General features: G+C 36.6%; 3 protein-coding genes across 10 annotated transcripts in view; 1 reads left to right on the forward strand and 2 right to left on the reverse strand.

Moving 5' to 3' along the window:
* LOC143905203 (uncharacterized) overlaps positions 1-11342 on the forward strand; it is an 86432-nt gene extending 75090 nt beyond the window's left edge. Inside the window, exons 4-6 of one of the 2 annotated variants that reach the window (XR_013259142.1) lie at positions 8650-8834; positions 9053-9197; positions 9666-9807. Coding sequence is in view for 1 of the 2 variants with exons in the window: in XM_077420436.1 (XP_077276562.1) it covers positions 8650-8834; positions 9066-9197; positions 9666-9810 (462 nt within the window). In the remaining variant the exon portion in view is untranslated. Of the gene's footprint in view, positions 1-8649; positions 8835-9052; positions 9198-9665 lie in introns of both variants that reach the window. The other variant, XM_077420436.1, reaches the window with a different exon arrangement.
* LOC143905204 (coiled-coil domain-containing protein 170) overlaps positions 1-17786 on the reverse strand; it is a 162851-nt gene that overhangs the window by 125646 nt on the left and 19419 nt on the right. Inside the window, exons 1-2 of one of the 7 annotated variants that reach the window (XM_077420438.1) lie at positions 2626-2679; positions 2441-2500 (exon numbers count right to left, since the gene is read on the reverse strand). The exons of 5 other annotated variants lie outside the window; for them this stretch is intronic. In XM_077420438.1, coding sequence (XP_077276564.1) covers positions 2441-2500; positions 2626-2664 — 99 coding nt within the window. In that variant the 5' untranslated portion in view covers positions 2665-2679. Of the gene's footprint in view, positions 1-2440; positions 2501-2625; positions 2680-17786 lie in introns of those variants that run through there. One more of the 7 variants, XM_077420446.1, reaches the window with a different exon arrangement.
* Positions 11556-16935, reverse strand: LOC143905085 (uncharacterized). Its single transcript, XM_077420221.1, has 11 exons — positions 16799-16935; positions 16421-16552; positions 16265-16335; positions 16067-16187; positions 15673-15840; positions 15304-15513; positions 14976-15146; positions 14730-14857; positions 14445-14694; positions 14145-14338; positions 11556-14008 (listed from the first exon to the last, which is right to left on the reverse strand). Exons 1-11 carry the CDS (start codon positions 16916-16918, stop codon positions 13918-13920), a joined length of 1656 nt encoding a protein of 551 aa, XP_077276347.1. The 5' UTR covers positions 16919-16935; the 3' UTR covers positions 11556-13917.

Genomic DNA, 17786 nt, shown 5'->3' on the forward strand with positions numbered 1-17786 from the left:
ATCGTTTCACCGCTGAAGCGGAGGCATCGGAAAGTTTTTCAAATAAAATAACGATACGAGATCGGGAGATATAAATCTGTAGAAAGTTTCTAACTTTGAGCTCCGAAAGAGAAGGCGGGAGATGAAGAAAGTGCTGATAAATACGAACGAGACTCAACGTAAGATGATATCGCTCAGAGACACCATGTATCAAAGATCGAGACTGGTTGACGGACATTGGATACACCGTATATCTTTCATCTCCCATCTGCCCCATGAAACAGCAATCCTATACTAGCGAGCGAAAACCGATTTGCATTCTGAGTTCCTGTACGTTAATAAAAATTATGCTAACGAAGCACATCCGCGGACAAACTACGCAAATTAACTCGAGTTGAGCTTGATTTTTTTTATACGTCTTTCGAGAAACAGACGCAAATGTTTTTTCAGATATCTACCAATTAAGAAGGATAATGACTTATGCAACCATTTCCTCTAACGGCTCGTATTTTCTTGAACAAACTTACGTGCGGTAATGGCACTTTAACGGATTAATGTTCCCGAACCATCTTTAAGAACTGAACGTCTTGATTTTCTCTCTCTCTCTCTCTCTCTCTCTCTCTCTCTCTCTCTCTCTCTCTCTCTCTCTCTCTCTCTCTCTCTCTCTCTCTCTCTCTCTCTCTCTCTCTCTCTGAGAAACGGACCTCCCTGCTCCGAGAATATTGTATGTTAATTACGCGCAAGCGTGAGCAGCACAAAGCCACATTGTAATCCCGGGTACTCACGCGCGTCTTTTTCTCAACGCCGACCGTGTGGGTGCGATGACGAAGCGACCCGTCTTTTAATTACCGTCGGACGCTGGGATTGCTGGGAATTAATTATTGTTGCCGGGGGGCAGCCGAATCAGTTTGCCTACCGAACGAGTCGATTAATCGAGGATTCATTACGTTTTTCGGGGGGAGGGAAATTTTATTTTAACCGCCAGACGTTTTGTACGAAACCGTTGCGCGACCTATCGGTGTATTAATCACATCCGTAAATATCGCACATTAAATATTATTCGAAAATAAATCCGTAAAAATCGTCATTGTAAAACGCTCACTTAAAAAACGTTGAAATATATATTTTTACACAAATGTATGTATAAAAAAGTTTTCATGTGTACATTAAAATATCTCCAGTTAATATCATTTATAATATACAATATCAAGGCACTAAAGCGAAGAAGTCTGTCGACGTTGTTTAGTCTGCACTTTTTAAAATGTAACAATCCTTTGCGATACTCGAGACATCTGATAACTTTGTGTATGGGACAGTCATACGATATGTAGCGTCTGCTCGATAGACACTTCTATTACAATGACACAAGTCTTCGACTAGCAAACGGTGCTTAACGGGATTCGAGTCAACGTTCTCCCCGGCAAGATTTACAGCGTATGAAGTAATATCGTTGTAGGCAGTAGTCGTGAAAAATATTATCCGTTGCAAAATAGTATGGAAAGTGGCATAAGTAGCATGTAAGCATAACGTTCACGGTTTATTTTGCTCTCGTGATGCGATTATCCCGCTAATTTTAGCGCGCCGGGCTCTCCTAACATTTGATGAAACCGTCGATTCGCGAAAAGGTCGCTCTCGAGTAAAGCGAGGTCTAGATAGGTCTCGGAAGATTATACCTGTGAAGGCGTCTTCCCGTATCTTAACGCGCGTGCCTATATGCGTGTGATTGAGATTTTAATCGATGGAATAAGTGGAAAAGAGATAAACAAATACTTCTTACGCCAATCTCTATCAAAAAATATAGATCTTATGTGAGGTAAAAATATTTTTACTTCACATAAATATATACAAAATATAAATAAACATTTTTATCGTCCATAAGATACGAACATCAGAAAGAAATTTAGAAAAAATTTTATATTAAAAAAACGGCAGAGTTTTACTTATTACATCTTTATTTTATTTCTCTCTTTCTCTCTGCTCTCTCTCTCTCTCCTTCTTTTTTTCTTCTTTTCTCTATTTATCTAATAATAAGTAATAAAATTATTTGAACATTCAATCAATTTTTTAAATATAATTTGCATTTATATTAAAATATTGCTCAAATCACATTATTAATATATTATCTCTTCTCATGGTTTCTAATTGAGTTTTCTGAAAAGCTTTTGTCTATGTAGAGTACTCGTCAAAATATGCCATACATAATAAGCTCTATTTCATGAACTTTGTACGTATGTGCATTTTTGTATGCATAATAATCGACATATAATTATATATATATATTGGGACTAAATATAACTTTAATCTTTCCTCGCCCATTATTCATTGTAATAAATTTATGGAACTCTACGTTCTGTTCTATATTTTACGTTAACTTCATACATTTACGCATTTCTTATGTATATATGCAATACAATTTTCATAGATCCATTACTCCTAGTTAAATATGTAATTCATCACTCACCGAAACGATGCGCAACGACGGAGGTGAACTAAGTTGAATTACGCTAAACCCTGCGTTGAACTGTAAAACATAAATATATCTAAATTATAGCACCTAATGTGTTTCAACAAATAACCGAGACGCGCATAAAATAATTACAATTTAATTATGCGAGTAACAAATAGAATAATAAATTAATTACTCACCCCATGGTTGCTCCGCCGTTGCCCGATGCCTCCCAGCATCGCTTCATCTCGTTATCAGTTTCCTTCGTTTTTGACACACACATACACAACACTCATGAAATCACGATTGTGCGATACTTTGCACACGTTAACTGCGCATCGTACACACTTTGTTACGTACTGTATTATCGTGACAATAGAGAAATATACGCAAACGCACAAAAAAAAAAATTGATACGATATCTGCAAGGTTTAGCAAATTAGTGCAACTAATAAATTTTGAATAACGATAGACAAAATTACCGATATATACAATTGCTGAATTTTGTTTTGATGCTATGTGATGCGATGTAATTAATGGATCGCGCGATCGATTGTTCCAAAATACCCAATCTAGATTCAGTTATTCAGTATTACATTTGGTAACGCATTTCGAAAATTCGAATAAATCTCGCAATACATACGCGTATAAACGCCCGATATACCACGGATTTCTGTTATTTAAATTGTTCGAACTGATATAGATTCATGTATTTTATGCCCCCGATTGTCTTTCATATTGTATGTCTCCTCGGTTTGAAAATTGCGGTTTAAAACTAGCGAAAATTCCAAAGCACGGCGCGAGATGATTCGAATCAAATTGTCAAAGGCATATAACTATTACCCATAAACCGCAATTGAATTCATAATCTCTAAGCTTATCGCTTCGGTATAATATTTTCAATAAATCACGAATAAATCGCGCGAGATAATCTATTTCAATACACCTTGATATGCTTCATTATTAATTATGGAGGTGATTAGTCAGACTGAACTGATTATTCGCATCAGGGAATAATCGCGTTTTGAAAGATAACGATATGGAGCGCCTCGCGCCACTACCTGCTTGCTCGAGCATTGTTACGATAGTGCGGCGATCGGCGATCTTTCGTACACGAAGCGCGTAGCTATGCCTCGCCGTATGCCGCAAAAAGTAAACACCAAGGCCACGTGTCAAGCGATTTTGAATATATAACGCTTTGCAACTGTATTAAACTGAATATACGTTGTTCTTAGGATTTAAAGTCAATTTCGACAAATGGGCTATCATAATGAGCTAACTTACTAACGTTTATTCGTTAAAAAATGAAATTCATCTTCTTCCAATCGAAAAAATTATTATCTAAAATAATATATTATTCTTTTATGACGAATTTTTACATCCATAAAGAAATGTGATTATGGGATTTTATGAAAGACGTCTTATAAGTTAGCGAAACAAAATAAGCAAAACTAATTCTAATTAATATTTTTATTTGTTACTCATTTGTTGCTAAAAAGTTTTCAAAGAAAAAAAGGTTCCGCTAACTGGCTAACTTATAAGTTTATGAAAGTAAGAACTTTTCTTTATAACTTAATTCTTTTCTAACAAATCAAGAAAATAAAATTTAGTTGCCGCAGCGTTAAGATATGTAGAGGACTTGTTTTTTTCTGATTCATTAAAATTGTACAATTTTATTCTTCTCAAGACATAAAAACTTGAAAGAAATGAATAATAACGATGACTTGTAATATATAATTGTCATTTTCCGATCATAAAAATAAACTATGGTATTCAAATTTAGATTTGCTAACTCTTTAATGTCAGATTTTATTAATTCTTTTCAAATGGATTTATTATTTATTATTGAAATTCTCACAAATTCTACTTTTACATAAATACTTAAAAAAAAGGATTAAATAATGTGCATGTAATCTTTAAAATCATTTATAGCTTTACCTACAAATCAAAGAAAGCAAAATTTGCTATAAGTATATATAGTAAAAATCAATATCGTTTGAAAATTAATAGTGAATTAATAAAAACAAACAAATAAATAAATAATAAATTAATACGTGTGTGTGTGTGTGTCCGCACAAATTCTGTATTCAAAAACTATTGACATTTAAAAATTTTTATATTAGAATTTTTGATTTATTATTTAATCTCGAGATTGCCACATAAAAGTATTACGTGAAAAGTATTATGAGGTACAATGTATACATGTCACAATAAAAATAAAATAAAATAAAATTTTATAACGCATGGAATAATCAGGACTATTTTTTTTAAATAACGAAACGGATCGATGAAGAACTTTGCGAATGCAGTCGTCGATGGCTGGATACCCGTAAAAAAAAAACGGAGCATGGAATACGGAATATTCGTCTGAGAGACGACGTGCCTTCGACACGGTTCACCGATCTCTCTCGAGACCGGCGTGCACGTGATTTCGTGCCGGGTTCCTGTGTTTCATTCACGAACGAACGCCCGGAGCGAGATACGGCGAATGTTAATGAGGCGACTCCGGTCAGCTGCTCCGATCCCGCGAGAGGGATAATCCTCGTGGAAATTAAATTCCGGAATTCCCGTGTATCCACGGTACTGACTCACGGCGAGAGCGCTTCGAAGAACACCCTCTTGCCCATCTCTGTGGCGCATTATGGAAATCGTCCGCCTCTCGGAACGTTCCGCTTCCTACGCTCGATGCTACAATTATATGGCGCGATCGTCATAACTGTATGCGCGAAAGACTATGGTATTAAACAAACGCAAAGTAAAATATGTTTCGCAGCAACATCTTGTAAGTTTGTCTTATATTTCTCGGCCGATAATAAATATCATATTGTCAGCATATCGTATAATTTTCATCGATCTTGTCGCGATTCGTTGCCGCAAATTACTCCGTGTCACTTCCAGAGCTTAACGAACATAAGCGAGGAATGATCGAATACCATTCGCGCTGCGCGAAACGCGCACAATCGCCATCGGCGACAACTCCTTAAGCTGACTTTATACTATGGGCGTGGAGTCGTATAAGCGCACTAGCTGCACACCCCATAAACATATACGCTATATTCCACGCCGTCGCACTTCCCGACAAAAATTCTGTAACACGAGACCGATGGAGAACCTCGTGCCACGCTACTACCTTTCTACTGACTATAGATGCATCCCTTTAGGAGATGCATTCTGTCCGAGTATTGATGTTGAGTGACAAAAATTCTGTAACACGAGACCGATGGAGAACCTCGTGCCACGCTACTACCTTTCTACTGACTATAGATGCATCCCTTTAGGAGATGCATTCTGTCCGAGTATTGATGTTGAGTGCACGCAAAGAGAGAAGCATGAAACACGCAATGAACGTTTGATCCGATTAAGGAACAAATAGCAATATAAATGTTAATAATTTTCTGATAATATCACAGTTATCTCAAAACACGATATTTGAAGAAGCAAATTTAAAGAGAAATCGTAAAGCAAATTTATATTATTTAAGATAACTATATTGACGAAATAATCTAGAATGTTTTTCGTGCAATTGCAGGCGAACAGTATATAAGAATATAATATATCAAGCAATTCCGAAAGAGCGAGTGCATTCCCCGCAGGACGTCCCACGGCACTGTGGGACATGAAATTTATGACCACAATCCCTCGGCCAGGCAATCCGTCAGAGACGATCGCGAATCTCAATCCTCGTGTACCGACTTGACGGAGCTCGTCTCGGAGAGAGACGGAGAACGCCCCGTGGATGCAGCTCGTATTACAGAGGGTCAGCGAGATCCGCACACTTTATCAAGACAGGAAAAAAGAGTCCCACGCGATTCTTCGGCGCAATTTGTCGTATACGGATTCGCATCCCGTTTCATAGGACTTTTATGATACATTTAGACTGCTCTCGATCGAAAACGCGTCGATCTTTTCAATCGAACTAATTCGACTTTTGTTTGTGATAGAATTTTTTTTATGGACATCAAGATGTGCGACAAACGTAATAATTGTCGATGTGTGGCTGATAATTAGGATTATATCGCCTCCGGCCTGTTCCGCCGCGCCGCGCCGCCTTGAAAGACACCGCGAGAAACGGCGAGAAACGGCTGTCGCAATCCTGCCTTCTTAATGACATCGCGAGAAACGATTGTCGCAATCGTATATACCCTCGTGCTATACCCCACGTAGCGAAAGGGCATTAAGATTACGCGCGACTACGGAATCGAATAAATAGAATCTTAACCGTGACTGATTGCTCGACACCGTCGGTCGACCGGACACACGATCGTAGCGTGTCGTTCCGCTTCGCTCATTGTCATCGATCTCGGTGATTGAGCACCCTACCATCGAGTACCGCGACCCATTTAACGGGAGTATTTTTGTGCTAGCCCGTTAATGCACGCTCGATATAAAGAAGTCTCGCGTAACAAGATTAAATTTTTTTACTAGTTTCGCTTTAAGTCTCACATGTGATTCGCAGGAAGAGATCGTCTCGGAAGGTATCTCTATATATACGAGATAAAAAGTTCGAGGAACTGCCTTCGTGGTAACGTAAACGAAACGAAATCGTTGGTACTTTCCCTGCAGTTTTGCGACTCTCTGCTATCTCCGATGCAGAAACACCGTGCATTCTTCGCACGTCGCGTAACACGCATAATACGAAACGACGCGCGGCACTATACGAATGCAAAAGTTGGATTTTTAATGCACCCTCGCGCTTCTGCGTTCTGCAGCGCGTGTCGCAGGAATTTCGATTTTTTAAAACGCGTAATATAATGTACATAGTCGATCTTTTTTTCTTCGAGTAATACATGGTGGATTGCAAGCTTTCTATTGCACGTGATGCGCATCAATCAACCCGTTGCCAAATGTTTGGCACGGAAATGATATGGTGTAATTACGAGCGCGACGTGCTTCACTTGCGATGTGACGCGTGTCGCAGAGAATTTCTCTCGCAGGTGATTTTCTAACTTTCAATTAACCTCTTTCAATTAACCGAATTCTTATTCCTGGCGCGACGATTCGATCGAATTCGCCTCACATTTTAACGAGAGGGGAGAAAACCCGATCGCCAACCCCATCTATTTTTCCGTGGAAGATATAAGTAGTGAGAAAAACGATAATATAGATGTCCGTCAAGAACGTCCAATGGTGAAATTAAGTCTATTAAATTCTTATTTTTAAGATGTCCCAGAAAGCGTGGCTATATAATATTTTAGGATAGGAATAAAATTTTTAAATGAGACTAAGGAATTAGTCGTCAAGAAGACAGACATATTATATGCCGCGAAACTGTTGGCCGGATGTTCGAGCGTATTATCGCTTTTCGTGTTCGCCTATTTATATCAAACGTCAATTCCACGTCAATTATTGGGACGACGACCGATCGAATCGCGTCAGATGCGAGCGGAAATCGGTACGTGCGAGCAGTGATGCAGAGCAATTAGGGCCGATTAAAGGCTGGCTAAATGCGGCCCGACGATAGCTTCTGCAGCGCCGGCAGCGTGTCAGTCGGTAAAACGGCTAGTTTGTTATACGGCGGAGGGCACACAAAAGTGAGCCGGGTTAATTGAACCCAATTAGAACCGGGTCGGGCGTGTACGAGTCGATAGTCTGGGTTTTTAAACATAATGTTATGCAGTCTGTAGCCTCGTTGCTCTCATTAGTCCCGCCGTCGCGTTGTGACTAGAATGTTCGCCTGTTATGTGTCCAAAGGTTCACTTGCATATTTACAATCCGTGTTGATTGTTTGACACGTAAATATCATTAAAAAGTTTGTGAAAAATGCGATGTAGAATATCACATAACTATATATAGCTGTTGTTTTCTGGAGAGTCTTAAATGGCTTAAAGAGCTCTAAAGCAGGAAGGACGACAGTTCCGCGATACCGTGTATAGCTATAAGGAAAGGAGGAAGCTGGATTAGCTTCCTGTGTATACCGTGCAACATTATTTACAAAGTTTGCTTATGCGTATCATGCGCGAATTTAAATCGACAATATTTATATAATGGCTACATCGCGAAGCCACCGCGTAACCATTTTCCGCACTGCGGCGTAAGCAAATATTTAACGAATAAATAAATGACGGTGTAGAAGAACGGTATAAAGAAGAATTTCTACCGACGAGCTTCTCGAACGTGCTTTTCGACTCTCTCGCGCATAATGTATCGACATTGGCTATGCGTATCGCGCACGTATTCTAACATTCTCGTATACCTAATAATGTTTATTCCTGATTTTATTGCAGACCACGAGCGTGGGTGGTGGCAGCGTAGTGGAGAAGCTATCGTTCTACAATCACACGGAATGTGAATGCAAGGAGAGGTCCGAGTACGACACGACGAACGAGAAACCCGCGGACCAGAGAGTCTATCGGCACCATCAGTCTTCATCGCCCCCTCAAAACATGAAAAAACCACCGGCGAGAAAACCGTAAGTTCGCGAAAGAGCATCTTTTAACAATCCGCAACTATTGTCGATAGAACATAAAATATATCGAAACTATTTTATTTAAACCCATTCATTTATATTGTACTCGTATTTTAACGTAATAGCTTAGCATTTTTAAACAGAGAAACGGTTCAGAAAATTTCTCACTATCTTATAATTGTTGCTGAAAATTAAACTCGTTAATCCAATAATTATTTAAGAAATTTACTTCAGATGCCGTTGCCCATCGGAATTCACGCCGAGGATCACCCCAGAAGGAATTTGCCAGTGTAACTGCTACGAGAGCAACGAAAATTGTATAAAGACCAAACGTGGGAAGGTATTCTTCTCCCTTGCGGACAGAATGTGAGTACGTCTACCTGCAATTTTGCGATACTTTGCATACTTCGTATGCCGAAAAATATTTCAGTATACGCGTGCATGAGCAAAGTGCGACGGTAAAATATCGTGGCACCTACATACTAATCACCGCGGCATTTGCAAGACAAAATAATGCGAACTCCGTTTGCATACCTACGTATAGGTACCGTAAAATTTCAGTATAATCGCTTTGCGGGACTTTCAAGTCCAATTTAGCTTCAACTGTACTTTTTTAAACATTCACACATTGTAACAAATACGTTTGCTCTGGTAATCTCGTTGTTCTAAAAATTTCGCTCGAATAAAAACTGATTTCTCAGCTAAAAACTAATAATGTAATTCTGCACATGAAAAGTACTCCGATATTCGTAGAACGATTATTTAAAAATGTAAAGGAACGTTTCCGACCGACCAGCTCCAATCTGTGTCATATCTAATTTTTTTGGCTTACAGATGCATTCAGAACAACGAGTGCGCAATGCCTAACTGCGAGTTCGGCGAGTACATGAAGTGGCAAGGCAAGTGTCCGCGGAAGAGGGACACTTTCGACGCGATGACGAACTACCGCACGAATCTGAATCATCGATTCAGAAGCTAAACGGGCCGCGGCAGACGGCAACGGCGAAGAGAACGAGGATGACAATCGCGATAAAATGCGATTCTAGTGCCAATGAAGACGGAGAGCACGCGACGAAGCGCACGAGAAACCGACGGTGCCATTTTCTTCTATTTTCTTTTAAATGTTTTCGTCAGAGAGAGAGAGAGAGAGAGACTCGCTATATGTACATGTACGCGTATGTTATGTGTATAAAAAAATGTACGTCGTTATTTAGGCACGCGTATGTATCGTCGTCGCTTCCTTTCTTTTTCTTGCCGCGATCGGCGAGGATACGAAGTGATAACGGTCGTCGATTTTTCGGTACCGGTGATCGTCTCGCGGGGACAGTAATATAGTATTTCGATGTTTAATTGATGAGGTATAATTTTATAGCGCTCGATGTTCAGCGGCGGTTCTCTCCATCGCGAGAGAGAGAATAGTAAGTTGATATTCAATCGTAATAAGATTTTGAGTCGTTAAGATAAGAAGATAAGATTTTATGTTAACTGAAACGATTTCTCTCTAGGATAGAACGATATATATAAATTAACGATTGCATTAGAAAATTATCAGTGACGAGATAAAGTGCTTCTAATAATAATCTTCGTGGAGAAAAGAGTGACTGTCTATATTGAGCAAGAATCTCGACGGCAAAAGAAACTTGCCGAGTAAAATCGCGCGGCCGAGCCACCGAAATTGTGCACGTAGATCTGACATGAGAGGGTGCGATAACGTCTCTAAGTTAATTAATGATAATTTTATACGATAAGCGATACCTCGGGTGTCGATAGATTTTACGCTGAGAAGAAGACCTCGGACGTGAGCCTAGTCTGAGATCCTGTTTCCGTTCTGCGCGAGAGAGCTCTCGGTTCGTTGGATCACGCGTGGATGATCGAATTTGGCGAGCTGAATTCCCCGATGCTTGCACCCCCTCCCCTCCCCATGATTTTTACTTCTTCAATTAAACTATACGCAATTATATGACTAATATGCTTATTATGATGAATGAATAAGAAATACCAAAGCACGCGAAACACGGACACGAGCGATCGCGCAGAATCGAAACAGATCGTTAATGTAGTTCCAATTTGTATGTTACACGATTACAGAATATCTCTATTGTATTTAATCGAGCATTGATGTACACCCCCCTCCCCCCACGTTCGTTAATTTAATATTTAATCAAGAGAGAGAGAAAGAGAGAGAGAGAGAGAGAGAGAGAAAGAAAGAGAGATAAAAAAAGAGAGAGAGGATTGGGCGCTCTGTTCTTACACCTTCACGCAAGTGATGTAACACACGTGGGTGGCCTATCCACGCGCTGCGAACCGCGCGTTTGTATAACTTTGTATTTTTTATGTTATTAATAAAACAGCAAAATCACAAAGAACTAAGTACGGTAGACCAATTGTGTGCGTCGAAACGTAAATGCGTGCTTGGACTATGCGATTGTCTGCGGATACCGCCGCTTTTCTTTACTACGTGACACTATAATATAATCTAGAGAATATAAAATATAATACTGTACGATTTCACTTCTTATCTCATTCTCCCTCTTCCAATCTCAATTCTCAAAAAATGGTTTCCTATAATTTAATATCTCTACAGTCTACAATATAAAAACATATATCTTATGTTAAATTAATATATAGATACCTTCGCGGTTTTTGCAATTAAGCTTTCTAAAATCTATTTATCCTATTAAACCTATCCTATTTATGAATATTGAACTCTTACTCGTAAATCTCTTTGGATGGAATCTTCCATCTTGCATTTAACGAAAAGTCAAGCGAAATATCGCCCGAGGATGAAAGAATAATCGCGCGTTTTTTATTGCTCGAATCTAAAAGGATCGCAGAAACTGCTCAGACTTTTTCGACGTAAGGAATTAAAAATCGCGGGAGAACTGCGTGTCTGCCTCCACGTGACATTCTTCAGTCCAAATCGGAGAAGCGTTAGATTCCTCTATTAGTTTCATTTTACGATAATGCGGGCGCTCGATAAAGTTCATTGTGTTTCTTTATTTTCAATAATTATGCTTCTAAGTGCAATCCGGATCGCTTGGTACTCGTGAAATTTACGAGCGGAATACGCTAGAAATTTCCCGGGGGAGTGTCATCCCGTTTGGATATCGATTGACAAACAGGACCTCTTATTAACCGCCCCACTATACGATATCTGATCGAAAAGCATCCGCTGACAGATCCGTCGGCGGAAGCCCATAGATAAATCTACGCGAGTCCTATCCCGTTGATTGATAGAGCTCGGAGCTATCACGACGTGGTTTGCGTTGATGATGATAGGAAATTCCATAATTTTCCTGACGCAACACATACGCATACTATCATGTTACTCTTAAGGTAGGCGTCTCGCTACGTGCTAGTCATGCGACTGTTTGTAGGTTTTTACGTTCAGAAATATATTTCAGGCAATTTTTGCTAAGGGAAAAATAATTTTATGACGTATGGTGTAAAATTTCATACGTGACAAAGTATGTTACTTTTTCCAAATTATGTGATTTTTTTCATTTGACTCCGTTTTGATCGGCTGATCATGCGAGTCGTCGAAAAAGGTTACAAGTGAGAAAAATACTTTTCGATTGAATTTTGACACGTACCGAGCAATTAATGCAAAATTTGTGATTTTCGAGATCGATTTTTTAGAGTAAATAGTCGGTAAGGAGCCACAGAAAAAGTCGACTGCAAAGCTGATCATATAATTTGATATAAAATCCGAAATCAAAAACTTTATCTAATACATGCCCTGACGAGACGACTACCTTAATCAATTGCATATCACATGTATGTTATCAATATGCGTAAATCAGGGCGCACATAGTGTAATGAATCTGAATATTAGTAAATTAATATTAGTAATGAATATTATAGTAAAAACAAGACGATTCTTTTTATGTATTAACCAGAAACCCTTGGTAGAGAAACATATTATGTTTTCGTTTATTATTTTTGATAACTTTTTATTAAACTTGCGGTCGTTATTAATTTGGCGAAAAAGCAACGAAATAAGAAGAAAACGCTTCCGGAGCTATAAAATATTGCTTTCTACAGGTTTACATTTATGTTCAATTCTTACATTTCAAAATAACATAATAATATAAATAATAATGTTATCGCAATTACATATTATTATACTGTTTATAAAATCATCTAAATTATTTCTAAAACAATATTTTATTTTTATTTTACATTTAATATATATATATATATATATATATAATAAAATATTTAATCAATAAATTTAAAATTAATTTAATCAAACCGGTAAAGACATACTTGGCAATATTTTATAAAATAGTGTAACAGGATAAAATTTTGAATAACATTAGTAATGAGAAAAGAGAGAGATTTATTTAAGAAAATGTAATATTAATTGCACTTTAATCTTTACATATTAGAATTTTACGTGCTGATACATAACTAGTAACATAACAGAATCATAAATCAATCCACTCTGTAATTACAAACCTAAATCACGGAGCAATGGCCTAGGGTTAATTACAATGAAGATACTATTCTCTGCTCCCAACCTTTTGTATAAGTATGCAAATTCATTCAACCAGGAAAACATTGGTATCGAAATATGTACCATACTAAGATAAAATCTATTTCATGGCCCGATATTTATCAATATTTTTGAACATATTTATCTATCATTTATCAATTTATCTTATTAAAATAATTAGTAGATTAGGAGTTATTAATCAAAAAAATCTACATTAAGCTAGTACACTTGAAAATAAACATCAAACTAATCAGCTATTATTGATAACAGTTATATTTGTACTTATCCGTTGCTTTCTAGAAACGCAGCCTTTACTGTTCAGCATTTACCTCTGTATTATGTTCCTGTAAATTATTGTTTCTATGCATATATATTCGTATTAATTCGACAAAATATAATATTTAGTTTAGAAATAAAGTTCGAAAAAATGCAATATAAATTATACACGATTATTTTATTTGTAAATTTAAATATAAAAGATTACATATTTTTATGGTTTCCATACGAAAATTACGTTACGTACGTTACGTATTTGTCTCTTTTACACAATAGTATAAATACAAAATCTACTTTTACGAGTTGATAAGTTTAATCATTTACAAGATGGAGAACGCAATCTCTATTGATTCCGCTTTCTTTTAACGATGTATTTACACGTAGCAATCTCTTCGGCGAATACCTTTAAGTAACGATATCAATTGTGAATTTGAAAACGGAAGATGAAAGATTAAATAACTTTTGCAAATAATTTTTGTAATTATTATTAATTTTTGTAAATTAAGAATATCAAGCTAAACAGTCAGATATTTCCTCACCCGCTCAACACCACTTTATACCCTCTATGCCCAGATGTTTGCATAGCTTTATCAAGTAACTCGTATAATTTTGCCACTGATTCATCGGCCAAGACATGCACTAGATATATAGTACTACCGGTTAACGATCTAACTTTTAATCGAAGCTCATTCGATTTTCCAATAGCTTCATTAACCTGGCGCAATAATGGAGGCTGAAATAGTAAAATTTGGTTTCTTAAATAAAAATTTTGAACGTATCTGACTTTTACATATCTTCTATTCAGTTTTCTGACTGTTAACTTGATATATGTTTCTCACCGTACTCTTTCTTGCACAAGTAGCCGATCTCGAACCTCGAGGATGTTTCATCGCGAAATATTCAGAGGTGAGATTGGTAATCTTAAGCTCATTGATATTATTTATTTCCGCTGTGCTTAATGTTTTAGACCGTAATACTGATTGACTGATACCCAATCGCTCTCCCGACGAACTGGCGGATTTCGAACGTAATCGGAGGCGATTTTCAACAATCTGTGACCTACTAGGAAAATTTAACTTGAGTACATAAATAAATGTTGATTATTTTATTCATGGGAAAAAAACCTTGATGATGATCTATCAGAAACGCTATGGTGTCTCGTTCTACTATTACTTGCAAATCTCAAAGTATCTCTTGATTTAGATGATTGCTCATTCATATCATACTCCATATTTTTTGTGGCTAATTCTCTCTTTTTCGGGGGGCAGAAATATATATATATATAATATATATAATATTAATATACATAAAATATTATAATATTTCGATATTCAGACATTTTTTAGCAGATAACTATTATAAAGATTTACTTTTTCTCGCCGACTGCTTCGTGCCAATTCGGCATTAATATGTGACTGAAGGTGGGAACTGGAGCAGATATTATTGTGTGAAGCTAAAATCTGCGATCTCAGGGAAAATAGATCGACAGAAAGCGATTCCGAGATTTTGGGATCCAATAAACTAATAGAAAGTATAAAAATGCGTTATAAATTTTTTAGCAATACGTAATAATAATCAGCTTATAATTTCTTTATAATTATAAGATAAATTTGCTTATTTTCAGTATTTCAGGATGTATATTGCGGTATAGAAAAGTCAGGTACTTGAATATTTATTTGTTTAGAAGTTGTGATATTACCGATCTGGAAGTGATAAAAGCGGAATGTTCTCGGAAGTGTTATCTTTTGCCGAAGGGATTGCACGAGTAGATCTTTGGTAAACGTTATTTGATCTCCGTAAATTTGTCGATAACAAGTTATCTACTGGAGTTTGCTTTCCCAACCGATATCCTTGGCCAGGAAAGCAAGCGGAATCATCTACGTGCAATTCTGTTCTACGATCTTCGATCTACGAATGCAAGTACAAATTATAATTATAAGAAGAATGCGGGCTAAATTTTATTAGTCCCGTACTGATCAAAGAATCCAGGGAAAAAGCGCGAAGAATATATCTCATTATGTATAATGTATATTCTAAAATTCTGTTGCACTATTCTAATACATTTACCATAAAGGGCACTCCATCAGGATATTCTTGTTGCAATTCAGATGGAAAATATCCATCCAGAATATCGCGGATAAACGAGATTGCGGATGGATCATTGTAAGATCGCAATGGTTCTCCATTGACGCACATACCGTTTTTATAAAATTTCAACGTCATGCAGGGAGGAGTCTTTAATTAAAATGTATAAAGAAAATGCTGATTGACAATATGTGTAAGTGTAATCACTAAATAATTAATAAACATATTAACTCTAACTAATCAATAATAAATATTCTTCTCCGACATTTGCGAAATATATATTAAAAATGTATCACGTGCGGTAATTTTGTAAGCGTATAAATCTCGTAAATATTGAAACAATATAGAAGTACGCCGTACAAAACTAGAGCATTACTTTGAATGTCGCTCCTCCTCCTTTCTCATTATGATGAATGTGAACTTCACCCTTTCCCGCAGCTAGGTTCAACTGATCGATATTCGCAACTAACTGCTCATAGCAGGCGTTGATATAATTACTACAATGAAATTATAACTAATTGTTAGATCGGTTACTTCTACTTCTAGCCAATAGCAAATAGTTTATTCTAATTACTTGCTACCATCTACGTTTGTCGTATTTTTGGGGTCACCCACCCATATTAACCCGTAATCAGCTAAGAATTTCTGCAATATCAAAATGACGCAATTACTAATTACTAATTATGTTTTAAATATACAGAACGGACATATTTAAAACATAAATTTAAACCTCCATCTCGCTGATCTTGTGTTCTAGCGTTAGACATCGTTGATAGAAATATTCGGAATTACTAGCTTGATTTCGTTGCTCTTTCTTTCGTAGCAACTCCTGACTCTTGTACTTAGTTTCCCATTCTTTAATCTACCAAAGTAACGTGATATATCATCCGGAAAAAAGGAGAGAAATTGTATCGAAAAACAGTTCATAAAAGTACGAAAAAATATAAGAACAGAATACGCAAAGAAATGAATTCGATGATATTTTATAACTAAATTTAATAAACACACAATACAAATACGGAAAGACCAGCTCTCTACTAAGCTGACTATGAATATTATGAAATAATACTACATTCTTAGATTATTGTAAATAAAGCGTACAGAGAACCTTCCGCTTTAAGCGTCCAATTTCCTGATCTTTAGTTCGCAAGCCTTCCTCAGCTTTCGTCAAAACGGATTGCATCTTTCGCATTTGTGACTCAGCTTGATGCAATTGTTTCGTCAACATACCAATAAGCTCACTTTCTAAAAATCAATACATTTCGCGATAGCGGATATACAATACCAAATAAAATTACAAGTGAAAAGAAATACAAGTGCTCGATCCTTAATGTAAAACTCTCTTTAAAAACGCTAATAAATTTTGTTACGTATTTAAATTTAAATAGTAATTAACTTCTTTCCAACCCATGCGTCTTGTATTATTATAAAATAGAAAGATTGTAAAATACAAAACCTTCTTCGATTACATCATTTACAGCAACGGAATTTCTAGTCATTTTAGATACATTGTTCCACAATTTTCTCGCGGAAAGATTCGCATTGGAAACCTAATACTCGAATGAATTAATATAATTTGACACAACATAATTTGACAACTTATATCCATAATATATGTATATATTCCACAGCTACCGTTTTATTAACTCGAGTTGAAGATTTGCCATAACTAAGCATGATTTTGCTATCTTTCGATAGATCTGTCTTCAGATCTCCCGTTAAGGTATCCGATATACATGTTGATGAAGGCAATGTCTTTAATCTAGAGCGCAAGATATTATTTGTTAATTATTATTTCTCAAAAAGCAATACGTTGAATAATTACTAAGAAAATGCATATTTTTCATCGTTACAATCATAAAACATCCTAATATAACCTACTTGCAATTGCTGTCGTGTGACAAGATTAAGGCATTTTTTGAAAGTCTCTTTCTCGAATGAACTGAAGAATTTCCTTGATTCATGTTATGTATAATGGCATTAATTAACGAATTTGACAACATTTACATGAATTTTCTTACGTCGCCAAAAAGTAGTTATTCGCCCGAAGTTGTGTTTACAATATGCGACGTAAGAAAAGTCGATTCAAGTAAATT

This window comes from Temnothorax americanus, unplaced genomic scaffold (assembly GCF_048541705.1).
Source record: "Temnothorax americanus isolate GAGA-0224 unplaced genomic scaffold, ASM4854170v1 Scaffold6, whole genome shotgun sequence".
NCBI lineage: Eukaryota > Metazoa > Arthropoda > Insecta > Hymenoptera > Formicidae > Temnothorax > Temnothorax americanus.